The sequence below is a fragment of the Denticeps clupeoides genome, chromosome 17, assembly GCF_900700375.1.
Source record: "Denticeps clupeoides chromosome 17, fDenClu1.1, whole genome shotgun sequence".
Taxonomy (NCBI): Eukaryota; Metazoa; Chordata; class Actinopteri; order Clupeiformes; family Denticipitidae; genus Denticeps; species Denticeps clupeoides.
In genome coordinates, this window is record NC_041723.1 from 8693011 (window position 1) to 8709323 (window position 16313).

The 16313-nt window shown below is 45.4% G+C and overlaps 2 protein-coding genes and 1 long non-coding RNA gene across 5 annotated transcripts in view; 2 read left to right on the top strand and 1 right to left on the bottom strand.

The window, feature by feature from the left end:
- LOC114766780 (uncharacterized) overlaps positions 1–3184 on the top strand; it is a 3884-nt gene extending 700 nt beyond the window's left edge. The window contains exons 2-3 of one of the 2 annotated variants that reach the window (XR_003742861.1): positions 64–1183; positions 2846–3184. This is a non-coding gene — a long non-coding RNA (uncharacterized LOC114766780). The remainder of the gene's footprint in view (positions 1–63; positions 1184–2845) is intronic. The other variant, XR_003742862.1, reaches the window with a different exon arrangement.
- Positions 1–6996, bottom strand: part of dusp8a (dual specificity phosphatase 8a) — a 26686-nt gene extending 19690 nt beyond the window's left edge. Inside the window, exons 1-2 of one of the 2 annotated variants that reach the window (XM_028957976.1) lie at positions 6659–6996; positions 2908–3301 (exon numbers count right to left, since the gene is read on the bottom strand). In XM_028957976.1, coding sequence (XP_028813809.1) covers positions 2908–3138 — 231 coding nt within the window. In that variant the 5' untranslated portion in view covers positions 3139–3301; positions 6659–6996. Of the gene's footprint in view, positions 1–2907; positions 3302–3559; positions 5602–6658 lie in introns of those variants that run through there. The other variant, XM_028957977.1, reaches the window with a different exon arrangement.
- LOC114766777 (serine-rich adhesin for platelets-like) overlaps positions 6924–16313 on the top strand; it is a 52612-nt gene continuing 43222 nt past the window's right edge. The window contains exons 1-3 of the mRNA XM_028957971.1: positions 6924–8327; positions 11747–11829; positions 13735–13844. Of these exons, the coding sequence (XP_028813804.1) occupies positions 13776–13844 (69 nt within the window). The 5' untranslated portion in view covers positions 6924–8327; positions 11747–11829; positions 13735–13775. The remainder of the gene's footprint in view (positions 8328–11746; positions 11830–13734; positions 13845–16313) is intronic.

A 16313-nucleotide genomic window follows, 5' to 3' on the forward strand; every position in this document is an offset into this window, starting at 1 on the left:
TTTACATGTCTCCATGTTTACATGTCTATATGGTATATACTATTTATCTACCTATTTATCTAGCTTATGTAGAGTTCAACTGAACACTGCCAAGCCTCGGGGACCCCAGGATTCAGTGGCAGTGGCTGACAGAACCCAAATGCCTCATGCGACTTCATTATGTCTGTGGGCATGTGTTGAAATGCGATCATTTATGACCCAGCATCCAAATGCATGGCATAAGGTAATCCATCAAGCTGGTGACAGAGTGCCATACTGCTAAAGAGATTAGATAGTACAGTGGATCAGAAAGCGTGCCCAAGCATGGCCTTTGGCAAAGCAGAGAAAAGAACAGCACATGCGGAATCGTTTCTCAACACACTGCATTGTGTAAACAACTGGAGATTCAAAATAACTAGAGAGATTTGCCAGGATCCTATGGCAAAGAGTGGCCATAACATTAAGAAATGGTGTGTTCGGCTACATGTGGTTAACACTGACCTATTTAAGAGACTTCACATCTCAGACAGTATTTCTATATGAGCCTCAAATGGCCTGAAGCGTTTGCCACTGTTGAAATCTTCAATGGACCAAACACAGAGCCATGGGGGACCTCGGCTATTATCTGTGATGTGAATGCATGTCGGTTTTAATCCAGCCTATCCATTAATGCTTCTCTCTCACTTCCCCCTCTTATTCATTTTGACACAAAGGACCACACTGGGGTTTCTTTGGGCCCTGTGTTGCCACTACTCTAAACCCAGGCGTTGAAAATACCCCTGCCAATGCCCATAGTGCTGTGGGGGTGGAGGTGGTGGACGAAACTGTGGCTGTGCCGGCGGTCTGCACGTGCCCGGCCTGCGTTCTGCCAGGGGCCACACAAAAGAAGGGGATGATGTCATGTTCAGCCAATAACAAAGAGTCTTGGGCATCCACCCCACCCCACCTCCACTCAGCAGGACAGCTCCAGCTTTATCCAGGCCTTGCATTAATCACTGGCATTATCCTCTTTGCTGTAGGGATAATACAAGCCAGCCTGCCCTGGGCCATGGCTGAGGAGGAGACTGAAAGACAGACAGGGAGCCTGGAGAGCTGTGTTCAGATGGGGTATTTCAGTGCCTACAGCCCAAGACTCAACAATGAATTTTGCTTTCCCTTTGTGGACATAAATTACGGATATATATATTGGGGCATACCTTAAAAGGTGACAAAGCTATCGTAATATCTCCCAATATTCTTACAATAATCCATTGTGAAATGTTTATATGCATAGAAATTCTTTATTAATCATAATGAATGCTATTACGCAATTCATCCTACCTCAATTTCCAATTCAATTTTGTAAACAAAATTTCTAAACTGTTGATTAATAGAAAAATGCATGTTAAATCTTTAAATCTAAAATGATCTGAACTGAATAAATATGGCTATACTTGTCAAAATACCTCAAGGTTTTCCCATGCCTAGCAGAAATGCAGAATCCTGGCCAGGTTAATGATAAACGGCTCTGAGCTATCAAAAGAAGAATCAAAAGATGGGAGAAGTCCCAGAAATGGAGAAGTAATTTATCTGAAAGGAACTAAAAAGGGCAAACATAGGGGAACTGAAATAAAATTGAAAGTCAAAAAAGGTTCTTTAATTAAATAAGACAAAGAGGAACAAATGTGAAGAAAAGTATACAGTGCACTATACAGCATGGTTCTGTGATAATTTGCTTTTGGAAACCATTTCATACTTTTAAACACCCCTATATATCAGCATGTGGTCGTTAAGCATCTATAAACCCATAAATTCCCGCCTTACAGTTAACACAACATTTTCATTAAGGAGGCTGGGCTGGCCTAGCTTAGGCCACAATTTCTGAGGTCACTGGTCATAATAAATTGAATTTCTGACTGACGCACATGAACATTCTGCGGAATCTCTGCTGTTTCTGCGGGACACAAGTGCATGCAATTAATCCTTCAGACCTGCAAAGGAAATACAGTGTATGCTAAAAGGCCAAGGACTGCAGCTTAAAAGTTGGAGCGATCGCTAAAATACATGTTGCGAGGCCAACATGGGTGAAAGGCTGGATTCCTGCAGCAGCTGTGCTTTCACGTTTCCTGTCCTCGCTGGCAGAGGGGAACTCCTGCACCTGGTGCCTTTGTCTGCGGCGAATGGGGAAGCAGCTACCAGTGGAGAAAATGAGAGTGGCAGAAAAATGCACCTCGTGTGCACGCATGTCTGGACACGCAGCCATGCCCGTAACCCAATATACACACGTAGCAAAGTGGGTTTCACAAAGTGCCAATCAATGTGCCCAGTTCCTTCCAACGGGTCTGTCAGTCATTGTGACGAATGACATGCCACGTTATCACGTTATTGGTGTCTTCTTAATTTTTTTTTTTTCCCGTTATGACTTCTCACACCTGATTTTTCTTCCATTGCACAGAGCGACTCAAAATATTAAGACTGAAAGAACCGGAACACCCGGTTTCCCATCCGTAGATGAGCGGTAAACTGAAAGTGTCCCTGTAACCAAATCACGAAGTTCAGACGCCACACTTCTGACATTTCTGTTCCAGTTCTAAAACTGGCAACTGGCGGCTGACTAACGTTTATTTTACTCCAAATAATAACTATCTAAATGTCACCCGCTCAGGTGACAGCAGCTCTGGGCAGTAGGGGAATGCAAGCACCGTGGTTAAGAGCCAACATAAGTGAGAGGACATGTTTTGATAGATGTTGAGTCTCAGGTGATGCTGAGGTCATGACTGATCGGCGCACAAGGTTGTAAAGTTAGCTATTTGGAGACAGTAACTTTGCGTAACCTTATGTCCTCCTACAAACTGCTATTGCCTTTCCTCTCCTTTCATGGCCACAGATTCATGACATCAGTGAAACCGGAGAAGGCCCCACTGTCCGGGCCAACGAGGTCAGACGTACCTTGAGTTTCCCGTTGGGCTGCAGCAACTCGGTCACGGAGACTTTGTCCTGCTGCAGCCTCCGCTTCACCAGCTTGGAGCAGCAGACGTTGACGGCCCCTTGCACGTGCAAGGCGTTGTATTCGGAGAAGGTGCGGCTGTCGATGACGAGCAGCCGCCCGGCTCCGCGCTGCAGCAGCCCCGCCAGACGCTTGATGTCCATGGCACTGCGCCGACCCTTCTCCCCAGCCATGCTCCTGACGGGGGTGACGCCGAGGTGGCCTGAGTGCACCGGGGTATTGGGTGAGTGATAGCGGTCACTCAGTGAAGGTAGGGGAGGATAGGTTGTGAGCTGCAAGAGCTCAGGTCAGATCACTGGAGAAATGAGGGTGCAACGCTTGAGGCCTTCATGGTTTCTGCAGAGAGGTACAGAGAATAAAAAGGCAGCGCCATTAAAAAAAATGATTCTCTGCGGTCACTGAAATTGTAGGGGCCGAATCTGTACAAAAACCAAGACGTTACAAAGTTTGACCGTAAACATACATAAACACCACACATGTACAGGTTGTTAATATTAGTTCTAGAAAGTCAACACAAGGTTTTGATGAGACCAACGCAATGCACACTATGACACTAGAGATGAAAACAAAAAAAAAAAAAAACAACACTGCCACCTCCTGCTATTATTGTCCCAGGGTGTGTGTCGCGGTAAAATTTAGAACGGCTTTCGTCCGGGTGCTGATGAAACGGGAACCGGAGGAGGTGAGATATATTAGGAACGGCGTACTTCTGAGGCCTGCCTGTGCATTGATGAGAGGCCTGGCGTGACAGCAAGCCTTTAATATGTTGGCGCGATGTGCCACGCCCCATCAAGCGGATGTTGACTGTGTTAGAGAGCGGTTCGGGTGCAACAATACCACAGATGAACAGATTAAGTGGGATGATGCAAAGTGGTTTGTCACCAAGCCCTCTGCCTTCCATACTGATTATGTTGTAAATTAAGAGGACACTTGTCACGCATCCAAGGATGCTGAGAAAGAAAAATTAAAAGGACTGCAATTTTTTTGCCACAAATTGACTAAAGTGGTCTAAAAAAAAGCAAGGAAACTGTGACAACTTGACACAATGCGATTCACTACACACCCCACTAATCCGTGCTAGAGGCTAAACGGCATGGTTCAGCAGAAGGCCACTTCATGGCTCCTCATCTTTTGAAAGAATCCAAACAGGAAATAGGAGAATCCTCCAGGGAGGACAAATAATGAAGCCGCGGGACGTCATTTCAGGAGCCTAACCAATAACACAATGGGCTAAACCCTAAATTAATCAGAGGTTGTCAGGAGTGACCGTGCTAATGCACCGCGGCCCAACCATGCCCGTCCATGGATTTAAATATTCATCTTCTTTTTTTTTCTGCTTATAGGAGCCTGGGTCAACCAGGATGCCATTGTGCCAGCGTAGCTGCCACGTTTCTTCTATCCCTCCCTCTGTCGCACAGGTCATGCAAAATAAATGAGTTTGGCTCACGCAGCCTGCCTCTCTCTTACTAATGGACTTCGGCGGCGAAAGTGGCTTTCCCCGTCCGCCGCACGCGTGCCGTGGAAGAAGCCGAGCTGGACCGAACGGATCACAAAATGTCCACCCGGCCCAAACACCTGAAGCGCGATGTCTGTAAGACCGAGAGGAGACGGGGAAACGTGTGTTGAGTAAAAAACACACAGACAGGTTTCCAGAAGAAAGGAACGAGTTCGCAGCTCGTGCAGCGGTAAACCGAGTCAGACGCAGCCCGGTGGCACTGGGGAAGAGACCGCAGAGCGATAGGTGGGGTACCGGCCGAGCCAGAAATTGGCCATCGCGCCTACAGAGGCAAATTAGACGTCCACAAGCATGCATGCACCGGAGACGACAAAAAAACACATCGCGAACGTGCTGCTCCTCACGCTTCAGCACCCCGGTGTGTGCAGAGGACTCCACTCTGCCCAGTAACAGCCCTCGGCACACGCAAGCACACAATTCCCAGGCATCTTCGCCCCATCCACAGGCGCACCGGGGCGTTCTGTCTCGCTACGTGGACCCGGTCACGCGAATGCGAAAACACAATGCAGAGCGGCCCTCAGCCGCACCACGGGGGCTGCGGGAATAGCCCCACCTTGGCCGGCAGCCATCGCAGATCGATGGGGCGACGAGCCGCATCCCGGCTCGGGCTAACGCAAGGTGTGGGCGCGGGGGGTGCGTGTCGCGTGGGATGGTGAGTTAGCAAAAAGGGGCGAGTCGCAGGCTGCTCTCTCTCTCACACACACACACACACACACACACACAAAACCGACCGGTAAGGAGCTGACGGAGGTCAGGCCGCGAGCACCGGCACAAGCGGCTCGGGTGACGTGTTTACATATTTACACTTTCGCAATGCGCGCCGCCACGGGCCAGGCGAGGCCCGAGACACAATGCCTGCAAGGCTGTGCGAGATTTTCAGGTTGCCATGGCAACACTCAAAATCCACACTGGGATGCTGGGGTCCAGCAGTCGATGGAGAAAACCGCCGGTGCTGGCGCAAAAAGACAAATCCCTCGTTCTACTGATGTTCTGGTAACAGCGTTCCAGTCAAGTCGTTTAGTCTCAGCAAGAGAACAAAAAAAATTTCCGGGGACCTAATCTATTCAACAAGCAAACCTCCCAAAGCCAGAGCAGCCTGCGTGTTTTTCGGAACCTTTTTCCCCGCCGTGCATCTGCGGCGGAGGCAGCGAGGTTGGGGGAACAAAAAAAAAAAAAATCCTAATGCAGCGGGACGGCGACACCAAAACAGTAACGCCGATTACGCCTCCATCTGGCCTCGTGACCTCATTAAAGCATCTTGCGCTTTAGAAAAAGGGGGCCGGCTTTGCAAAAAACAGGACAGTTGTCACTGAATAGTGTGTTTATGGCATTTTTTCCCCCTGGGTTTTTCCAAATGCACCATGATGGTTAGACACGGTTGCACAAATAGGTCCACAGTGTTGCCGATTGAATAATAACAGAAGCACGTTTCACAAGACCACCAATAAGCTCATTTGTACTAAGATGCGTGCTTTGTGTGAGCATTTCTGCATCATTTTGTTTATTACATATTCCAGTACATATTATTACAATCCGTAAATGCATACAGTATACAATACACAGACCACATGAATCAGTGCAATAAACAAAAGCTTTTTTTATTAGAATGTTATGCACGGTTATTTGGCAATAATAGAAGGAGTGGACACTGATGAATTTTAAAATCACACCCAAACCACATCAGAACATAACATCTCAGTATATTACAAATTAATGACTAGTAGTGGGCATTTAGTTAACGGTGCCGGAATCCTTGACGATTTCTTGCCACAAATATTTACAGGCCGAAATATTTACTCTTTGGAAGTCAGGCAGTGCACCTCAGAAAATCATTCAGAAATGCCACCATAACGCGATCAACAGCAAATGGATGACGACGCAGAGAGGAATAACGACTGACCGAAATTATTATTATTATTATTATTATTATACATGTTTTACGTTCGGTCACAGAAGGCATGAAGGAAATGATATTATTGAGGACGACTGTCTTTATTCCTTTATTCCTGTTGTGTTGATAAGAGCAGCCCTGTACGCCCTGCACTGGTGGTCTGGGGAGAATGCACACGGGCTAATGATAAGAATCGTCGATTTATAACTATTCATTAATTGTTCTTCGCGGACGTTGGGCACCGAGCAAGCGAACCGCGGCGCGCGCAGAACGGCGGCCCACTCACGTCAGACGCCGCAGTCCCGTCGCAGGTCTTCAGCTGGCCTCGGTGCGCGACAGTCGACTCCTGGGGGGGGGGGGGGGGGGAAGCCATTTGCCTGCGACTGTCAGCGCTTCTGACCACGCGGTCTGCGCGCCGCCGGACGCGCCGTCCAGATGCGCGTGTCCGCCGCTGTCGCGGGAGGGGGGAGGGGGGGGCGGACGCGCGCTCACGACAAGCGCGGCCCCGGTCGCGGCGTCGGTTCCGCGTTTTGGGAGCCGCCGGGCAGACAACCAGTCGGCATTTACGAGCTCTCGGCAGCCGGAGAAAACAGAAGGTGCACTTAAGCACTAAAAATGAACCGAGGATGAGGTCATGGTTCAGCGGCGAGGCCTGACGTCACCCGCAGCCAATGGGAGCGGTCCGCTCGAGGGCTGGGTGACGTCAGCCCTCTGATCCCCGGATTAAAAAGACAGGAGGATTTTAAAGACAGGCAGCTACTCGCCGATTTCGATTATGGCTGTGGCCCACCTTCAATATATATATTTTATGCAGCTTATCTATATTTGGTAGACTTATCGTTTCCCTCAAAGCCATAACTAATAATAAATACTCAAATATACATTTTATATATGTTATACATTACATAAATTACAAAAGGCTTTAAAATATTTTTATTATATATATATTTTATGCATATTGTCGATAACTGACATTAAAGGACTGGTGCTTGACAAAAAAAGTAGAGACTAAAGCGCCTCCTGGTGTTGAGTGGCAGTGCTACATGCCGCTTTGTTGTACGCCACAAACGCTAATTTCTCTGCGCAGACTCAGTCAGAAGTCACGCACATGCTGCCACCGTGGGGTGTGATAGGTAGCAGCAATATTGCCATGTTGTGAGAGGAACGGGGAAACGCGTCCACTGCTCCACTCACCTCCTGCCTCCCTCTCACTGGCCAAGCGCCTCCGGTCATCCTCCCCAGCTCCTCCAGTGTCCTCTCCCCGAACGACGACTTGTCCCCTCGCTCCAAGCATGTCTGCAAATGCGTCCCCGAACTCGCACATTGACACTAACACAGAGGCCAATTCACCATGCAGATCCACAGACCAAAAACGATTTTATATTTATTTTTGTCTGTATTTTATCATTTAGTTAATAACGTAAAAATGCTAAATATATTATTATTATTGGCTTCCATTATCTCCTCCTTGAACCATCACCTTATCGTGGTGGAGGAGTTTGCCCTAATGATCCTAGGAGCTATGTTGACTGGGGAACTTGGTGCCCCGGGTAGGGTCTCCGCCGATTTACCGGTCAATCTACACGCCAATCCTCACCTATGGTCATGACTTTTGGGTCTCATGAGTTTCTTCCGTAGGGCGGCTGGGCTCAGCCTTAGAGATGGGGTGAGGATCTCGGACATTCGGGAGGGAATCAGAGTAGAACTCCTGGATGCCTCCCTGGGGAGGTTTTTCGGGCATGTCCTGCCGGCAGGAGGCGCCCGGATCCACCCAGAACATGCTGGAGAAATGATACTGTATCTCCAATCTGGTCTGGGAACACCTTGGGGTCCTGCTGGAGGTGGCTGGGGAGAGGGCTGTATGGGATTCCCTACGTGGGATGCTGTCCCCATGACCCGGACCTGGATAAGCGGAGGAAGACAACAACGACGACGGCTTCCACTGACTTTGTGGGGTGAGTCTGTGTTCTTGAACACAGTATTGTGTTGTCCAATATTGCCCAGATTACCTGATTGTTTGCATCTGTGTTTACATGTATAAATGTGTCCTGAGGTCCTGTCTGTGTCTGGTCATTAATGTTTTATCATTCTGCTATACCTGTTTATTGGTATTTTGTGTTTCAGTAAATCCCGTTTGTTAGTTGTGCATTTGTACCATTTTCTTCCTGTCCTGCACTGCTCCCTGACAATTATTATAAATTGTAATAAACAAATGTGATTGTCATTGTGAAACACTGCAGCACAGCACATGGTGACACAACTGCTTTTAACACATCACCCTTGGTGAGCAGTGGGCAGCCATTAGGCGCCCAGGGAGCAGGGTGTGGGGACGGTGCTTTGCTCAGTGGCACCTCAGTGGCACCTTGTCTGATCAAGATTCAAACTGCCATTCAATATTCTGTCATTTAATATTTTCATTTGGGGGGGATGGGTGCACTTCCATATCCGCTAGGCCACCACTGCCTGGTTATTAAACAAATAACTAATTAATAATTTTTTTAATTACTTATTAAAGACCTATAATCAAACACCTTTTGCCACTGATGGGTGTTTTTTTTTTTAAGAAAAGACAGCTGCTCTCCAGGGTCCTGAAACATTACAGATTTGGAAATAAAAATAAATTGAAGGAACAATAGAAGTGAATAATATCGATTTCAATCACTCTGTTTGATTAAAAAGAGCAGGCAACAGAGGTCACTGCATTTCTGTTTAGCTGCCACTTCATTTTTAATGTCCTGGACCATGCCAATAAATAAAACCAACAAACCAATACATTTCTACATGGATGCCCCTACTCAGGACTTAAAATAATTTATTGTGCCCAAATCCTTTACTCATTGTGAACTAAATTCTCAGGTAGCATGGGTTTCTTTGTCAACTCTCAGACAGACACACTATAGTATTTCTTCATGCAGTGAATTCCTGCCCTTATCCTGCTAATTTACATATACTGTGCAAAGTATATGTACTGTGTACTGGTCCAAGGATGCCCCCTGGTCCATCCAGGAGGGGCACGTCCCCAAATGATTTTTCAGCACCCTTGAGGTGGGTGACTGTGATGCCAAGGGGCAGTCCCCTTCCCTGGGCGGGGCAAGGAGAGACGCGTCAGCAGGGATGTGCAGGGGCAGGGCCAGCACGTGCCCCAAAGGATCCGCCCTGGTTTCTGTATGCAGGCGTCTGATACATGCTGTAAATGTAAATGTAAATGCTGTACTGCAGGAGGGGTGCAGCCAGAGGCAGTAAGGAAGGACAAGCAGTGCATGAGGTATGCACCTGGGCTTTCCACTCGTTTTTAACACTCCTCATCGGCAGAACTGTCACACACGTTGCAAGTGAACTTTATTTTACAGAAACGAAATGTGTTTAGTGCGCATGCACCTGCTACAAAGTGTCCCTCATTTGGGGTTAAGAAAGTTGGCAAACCTAGGCGAGAGGTTTTGCAAAATCCAAATGGCAAGTGTAACGCAAAAAGAATCCTGAGGGTCAGTGTGAAGCGTGCTCAAAAAGGCAGAGGAAAATGTGAGCAGCAACAAAGGAAGAATCACAATGATGAGCAAGTAAGGCTCCCAGATGGCCGGAGAGTATTTATAGAGGAGGCTGACCTCTTCCTCATCTATTTCAAGGTGTTTGGCCTCACGGGTGCCTCCTGCTTGTGGGGAGGTGGAATGGGAACCGTGAAAGTGTCAGTACATTTATTTGAGTGAGTTGCTGAACTCAGACCTCCTTCATGTCAGAATGTGATTAACAATAAAACTACGACTCATTACCTCAGGTCTATCTGAGCTCTGGAATTTCTGTTCTGACTGAGGCCAACAAGTAAACCCCCAAGTGAATCAAACAGAACAATAATGGGTGACGGGGGATGAAAGTGCAGAGACAGGACATCTGGGCAACTGGGATTTATTAATAAAAGCCCTGCATGTTTCTGCTGGAGCTTTGCATGTCACAGGAGCTTTGTGAGACACCTCCTGGCTCGGCCTCGTCTGTCTCCATTGGGACAAGCAGGTCCTCTTCCTGCTCATCCCAGCTGAACCCTCATGCCACTCTGGAGGCTCTGTGGCCCCCGCCTGGCCCAACCTCTGGACCAGCTACCGGAGGGTCCAGCAAAACACCCATCCTCCCAACCCGTACTGCGCCTCCCCAAAAAAATCAGGGGAGGCATCACCAGGAGAGTCACAAACCATAAACACACACCAAGACAAACAAAAGAGAAGGTCTTCTGGCTCTGGCCACTGGGCTCTCTGGAACCTTCCCTGGAGGCGGGGTTGGGAGAGTGGGAGGAAGGACCCTCAAGCCATCACCCGGCACTGACCCCTCCCTTACTGCTGTAACTGGCAGGTGGAGACATGGTCCTGGTATGGGAGGCAGGTGATGGGCTGGCACGTCTGGCTCACCCTGCAGGGGGCTGGGTGAACTGGCGGGATGAGTTCCAAATGTGGCAGGCTCGCTGCGCGGTTGCTGGTTGATGACTCCCCATTGACCTGTTCCACCAGCTTACCCCAGCATCGCTGTCTTCATCCTCCTCGCTGCTCACCTCTTCATATACCCGGAAGTGGTAGGGAATGATGCGCGATGGGTGGTGCACCCTATGCGCCATTCGTCCACCAGTCAGCCTCGTCTTCACTTACGTCCTCTGTTTCTGCATTGTCCCACTCCACTTCAGTGTTGGCGAGGGTGCTGCAGTGGTGCATGCTGGTCAGCACATGCATATTGGGGTCGTCCCATGCGTCTCCCTCTCAGCTGACCTCGTCTTCCTAGCTGTCTCTCCAACTACTCACCCACAGCGGACCCCGCTTCCGGTAATCCGGGATCACCACGGGGTCCGTCACATGCCGTGGCACGACCACTGACCATGGCATCTCTCAGTCTGGTCACAGAGGTCGTATCCTTGTCCCAGAGCGTCACGCAACAGAACACCCCGACCCCATGGGCAGTCTTTCAGTGCACCTCACTGGCTTTTCTGTCGCCCTCCTCCTCTGCTTCTGTACTTCTGAGATGGGCTGCTGCATTCTGTCACGACCACGGGCAGAGATGGGACATCTGGGCAACTGGGATTTATTAATAAGCACAAATGAAAATGGCACAAGGTTCCAAAACGTCAGGATTGACAGCACCTGTGCCCAATCCAGACAGCAGTTAAAAGTCTGTGACTCCACCCCTTCTGCAGCGGCGACATTTTGATGAACTCTTGTGGCCCGTGCAACAGTTTGTTTTTGTACCTGGCAACCTTTTGGAGTTTTGGCAACCAATACACGCCTGCAGGCTCGTTTTTGTTCTCCCCATTATTATTATTTATTAATCAAATTATTATTATAATTAATCAAATTATTATTATTTATTAATGTCCCGCCTCTGCGCTGCCTTCCCCCGTCAGCTCGCCGCCGTGACACAAAACAAAGGAAACAAACAAACCAGCAGGCGTGAGGCACAAGGCCAGGAACAAAATCTAACACAAAGGTAAGTAGTCGATTCCACATTAATGCAGCAGCCATGTCTGCATGCTGCGTTTAGGGTTTTATGGAGTCCCGATCTATTAAGCCCAACTGGTGTCAGCTGGGATGTATTAGGACTTGGAATGGAATTAGGTGGCCCTGGGGCATCACAGTGAGGATGGAACGGAATCATTTCACATACAAAAAATAAATAGAAGGGAAGTGGAAAATACTCATAGAAAGTGTCCAAATCTTTAGCATTTTCCTTGACTTGTGTTAGTATGAGGTCACAGTGAAACACACTGTCAGTTAAGTCCATGGTTAATGATTTTAGAAAATCCAGATAAGTTGTAGCCTTGAGCTGCCCGGTCAGCAGCGTTCCCTTTAGGAGAGTTCAGAGATTCTGTCAAATTCCTCCATTTTTTTCAGCTAACCCTGAGCATGTTCAGGTTAGATTAAAACAATTACGGTATACTGTTTTGTGAAAAATACAACCTTTGTTTCTATTGGTATAACATGTAAAAATACAATATTTAAGGCATCCTGAGATTTTACATATGCAAAATGTTCAGGTGGTTATGATAAGGAAATGTAAAGCCCACTATTGATTGAAAATACCCCACTGTGTCTAATATACACGTGTTTTCGTGTACATGGTGTCATTTCATGCAAACCTGCATTTCCTGGTTAAAAATAGTTCAGCCTTACTGAAGTGTTATTTAACATAACTGAAAGCATTTATTGACTAGACAACAATGTATCTTGTATGTAAAAATAATAATAGTAAATAATCAATTTAAGGCCCATCTTTACTGTGTAGTCTGGGTTTACAGCAAGGTTTATTTTATGAAGCTTTATTTTTTTTTAGAGTTGTCTGCTTTTAAATTCATGGCTGCTTTGTTCACTATTGTCATAATTGAAAGCAGCTTCATGAGATGCTCATTAAAATGAGGGAATGATAAGAAAGTGTTCAACTTAAATGTTCAGGACCATCCCTGTTGTCCAACTTAAGGTGGAGGAGAGAAGCCAAGAGTGTGAAATGCTCCTGTAACAGCAAAAGATCCCTGCTTTGGAGAGTCTCAAATGTTTTGCCATGTTATATGCCATATTTTATGTGTATAACAATAACCTCACATGTGTTATTTCATGGTTCTGTATTTTCATTTCGGGATAGTGTAAGTGATAGGGTAAAAGGCTACAACAGTTTACAGCTTGTGCTTTAAATAAGCCATGGGTGGTAGTAGCCTAGTGGGTACTACCAGCAGGTTCAAATCTTGCTCACAAAGACACCTAATCCTAAATTGCTCAAGGTGGACTGTCCCTGTAACTAGTGATTATAAGTCACTCTGGATAAGGGTGTCTGATAAATGCCAGAAATGTAAATGTCCCTAAAAAATTAATTTTTTGCCTTTAAAACAGTTCAGTGATAATCTGATTTAAAACAGTAGATTTATTTTATATTTTTTAAAGGTTACTTGCTGCTAACATGTCGAGATAATTTCAGGTTGATTTTAATGCTGTTTTGCATTATCTCCTGTCCATAATCCTGTTTCATTCCATTCCTGGAAGGCCCTGTCTAATCATTACCCCACCCTACTACCATGACCATGTACAGTACCTCTGATTCACACAGAAAGCCTTTATTCTAAAAGTTATCTGCGTTTGAGGAAATGCTTAAATGTTTGGCTGGAATTTGAATGTGATAAAATGTGATAGAAACATATCCAGTTAGGGATTAACTAATGAATGAATTAGTTACAACTAATGAATGAATTAACAATTTTATTCTAGATAGATAAATAGATAGATAGATTATTGACAACCCACAGGTAATGGAAATGATGGAACAGGGCGTGTCGTCCAAACTTCCTCTTCCACATGCACGTGGTTTCCTGTGAATTATCCCCAACCATCCTCCCCTTGCTTACAGAATTGGTGAATGGGCCAGGACATTGCACGGTATCTTCCGACATGAGGCGGTGGCAGCTACGCAAAGACGCAATGCTGTGGACACTGTTCTACCTCTCTGTTTTTCAAAAGGTGAGGAGCTTGGGTTTTTCTTTCTGACTGTGGGTGTCTGCATTATAAAGAGGACACCTGCTGCGTGCGCGCACACACACACACACACACACACACACACACACACACACACACACACATATATATATATATATATATATATATATGCGCGAGAGAGAGAGTCAGTGTTGAAGAGTGTGATTTCATTTAGGCATTCTGAAGCAAACATTGCTCTTTTTAAAAAAATGATGTTACACAGCAGTAGTCCTCATGCAACCCATCAAACCAGTAAAATAATAAAAGTTTGAATGATGAATACATTTTGGATCGCGCTTCACTTACAGAGTGACTGCTTGGAATCTAGCATATTATAGAAGATCACAAATATATAAAATAAGACTCTATGACCCAACAAACATATTTATTTAAAGCATAAGATGCTTTATTTTTTCAGGCTTGCATTATTATCAGTCTCTGCGATTTCTCTGTTAATCAAAGAAAGTCCTGGAAAAGAGTTTTTGGTATTTTCCGTCACCTTATGAAGCAGCTCATTTATGGGTCTTGCCAATTTTACATTATAACAATAGTGAACAAAGTCTTGAAGGTAAAAAAAGCATCTCTCCTGCTATAAAAACTACTACATATGTTTCTTGCATTGGATTTTACAAAATGGCTCAATTTTAGTCCTCGTAACAGCCACAGAGAAGACACACATATACACAAACACACAGAACATACACACACACACATCAAGTTAAATGAACAGTAATGGTTGAGAAACAAAGGGTAGCTTCAAGTGTAGCTTGAAGGTGTGATGGTCTCCTTCCTGTTGATCTGAAATCTCCTTTCTCACTGCTTGGCTTGACCAAGTTTTGCCTCTTCATCAATTTTATAACGGTGCCATCAGAGGTTCATTCTAATTGGCCAGGATGTAACATCCTTGAAGACCTGGTATTTTTATGTTGCGATTCATATCCCCAGTTTAATAGCCTTAATGTAAAAAAATAAAGAATGATTAATATTAAGACACAGAGGCTTGAAACATTTTCCTCACTCCCCTTGTCTTGGTAAAAACTAATTCTTAATACAATACATTTACAATGTCGACAGTCATTTAATTTTAGCTAAAAATATGTAATTATAATAATAGTTCAGCATGTGTGCAAAGAAATTCAGTACAGCAGTGCATGCAAAACTGGAAGTGGAACAAATGGAAGCACACTGTGTGCAGCACTTTGCATACTGTGGATCATGTGAACTCTGCAAACAAGGAAATGTTGACTATTTCATATGAAATCATGTTGTGTATTATAGAAATCAAGACATAGACTTCTGGTTCACTAGGACCCCAGCTATGAATAAAAATCATGTTATTGATTCTAGTTTACATAAGTCAGACTATAAGAAAGTTAGTGTAAGTATTCTCTAAAGAGGAAGGTCTTAAGATGCCATTCGAAAAATACTCAGCGACTGTGCTGTTCTGACCCCGAGGGGAAGTACATTCCACCACCTCGGGGCCAAGACAGAGAAGAGTCTTCATGAGTGTCCTCCTCATACCTTCAGTGGTGGAGGGACCAGGCGAGCAGTACTGGAGGCTCAGAGAGTGTGAGGTGCAGTGCGAGGTATAATAAGGGCTGTGGCCTGCATTTTTAGATAAGAGCTGATCCGCCTGTTATTGTAGAGAAGGCAAGAAATATCGGTGATGTGAGCAGGAAAAATATTTGATTTGAGTCGAGAAGGAGAGTTGGTTGTCTATAGTTACTCCAAGGTTGCATGCTGTTGCAGGTTGCTGCAAGTTGTTTAGATAGATAGTAAGATCCAAGATTCAGATGTTGTGAAGCATCTGCTGGAATGAATATTAGTTCAGTCTTGGTTGGATTGAGTTTTAGATGATTGGATGCCATCCAAATTTGTTTTGTCTATTTGAAAATGTTAATTTGCATATACACATAGAGGAAGGCTCTATGTTTGAGTAAAAACAAAAGCTTGAAAGCCCATATTTTAACCTTTAAGTTCAATAATTTGGTGTAATCATTTCACAATATCTGAATTTCAGAACTTCAAAACAACTAGGATTATGTGAAATTATATATATTTAAAAAGTAATATGAGGAGGACACTCGAACGAGAATTGCTGGTGTCTTCCTCTTGTAAGTCGCTTTGGATAAAAGCGTCTGCTAAATAAAGTAAAGTAAAGTAATATCACATATTTTAATATATTATAATGAATAACTGTGCAAGGTTTATTTTTTTGAGGCTTGAATATTGTTAGAGCTCATATTTCGTCCGATTACTTTGTGGATAGGGGACTAAATTGACAGTCCGGTCACAGGACAAAAGAATTTGATGAAAGTGAGGTGAATGTACTGCTGACTGAATGGCCTCTGCAGTTTGTTTTTAAAGCCACAATGATGTCTACAGCTGGATGTGCCTCCAGATCTAACACAAATAACAGATATGTAAACAGAGCTGTGTCAACTTAGGCAAAGT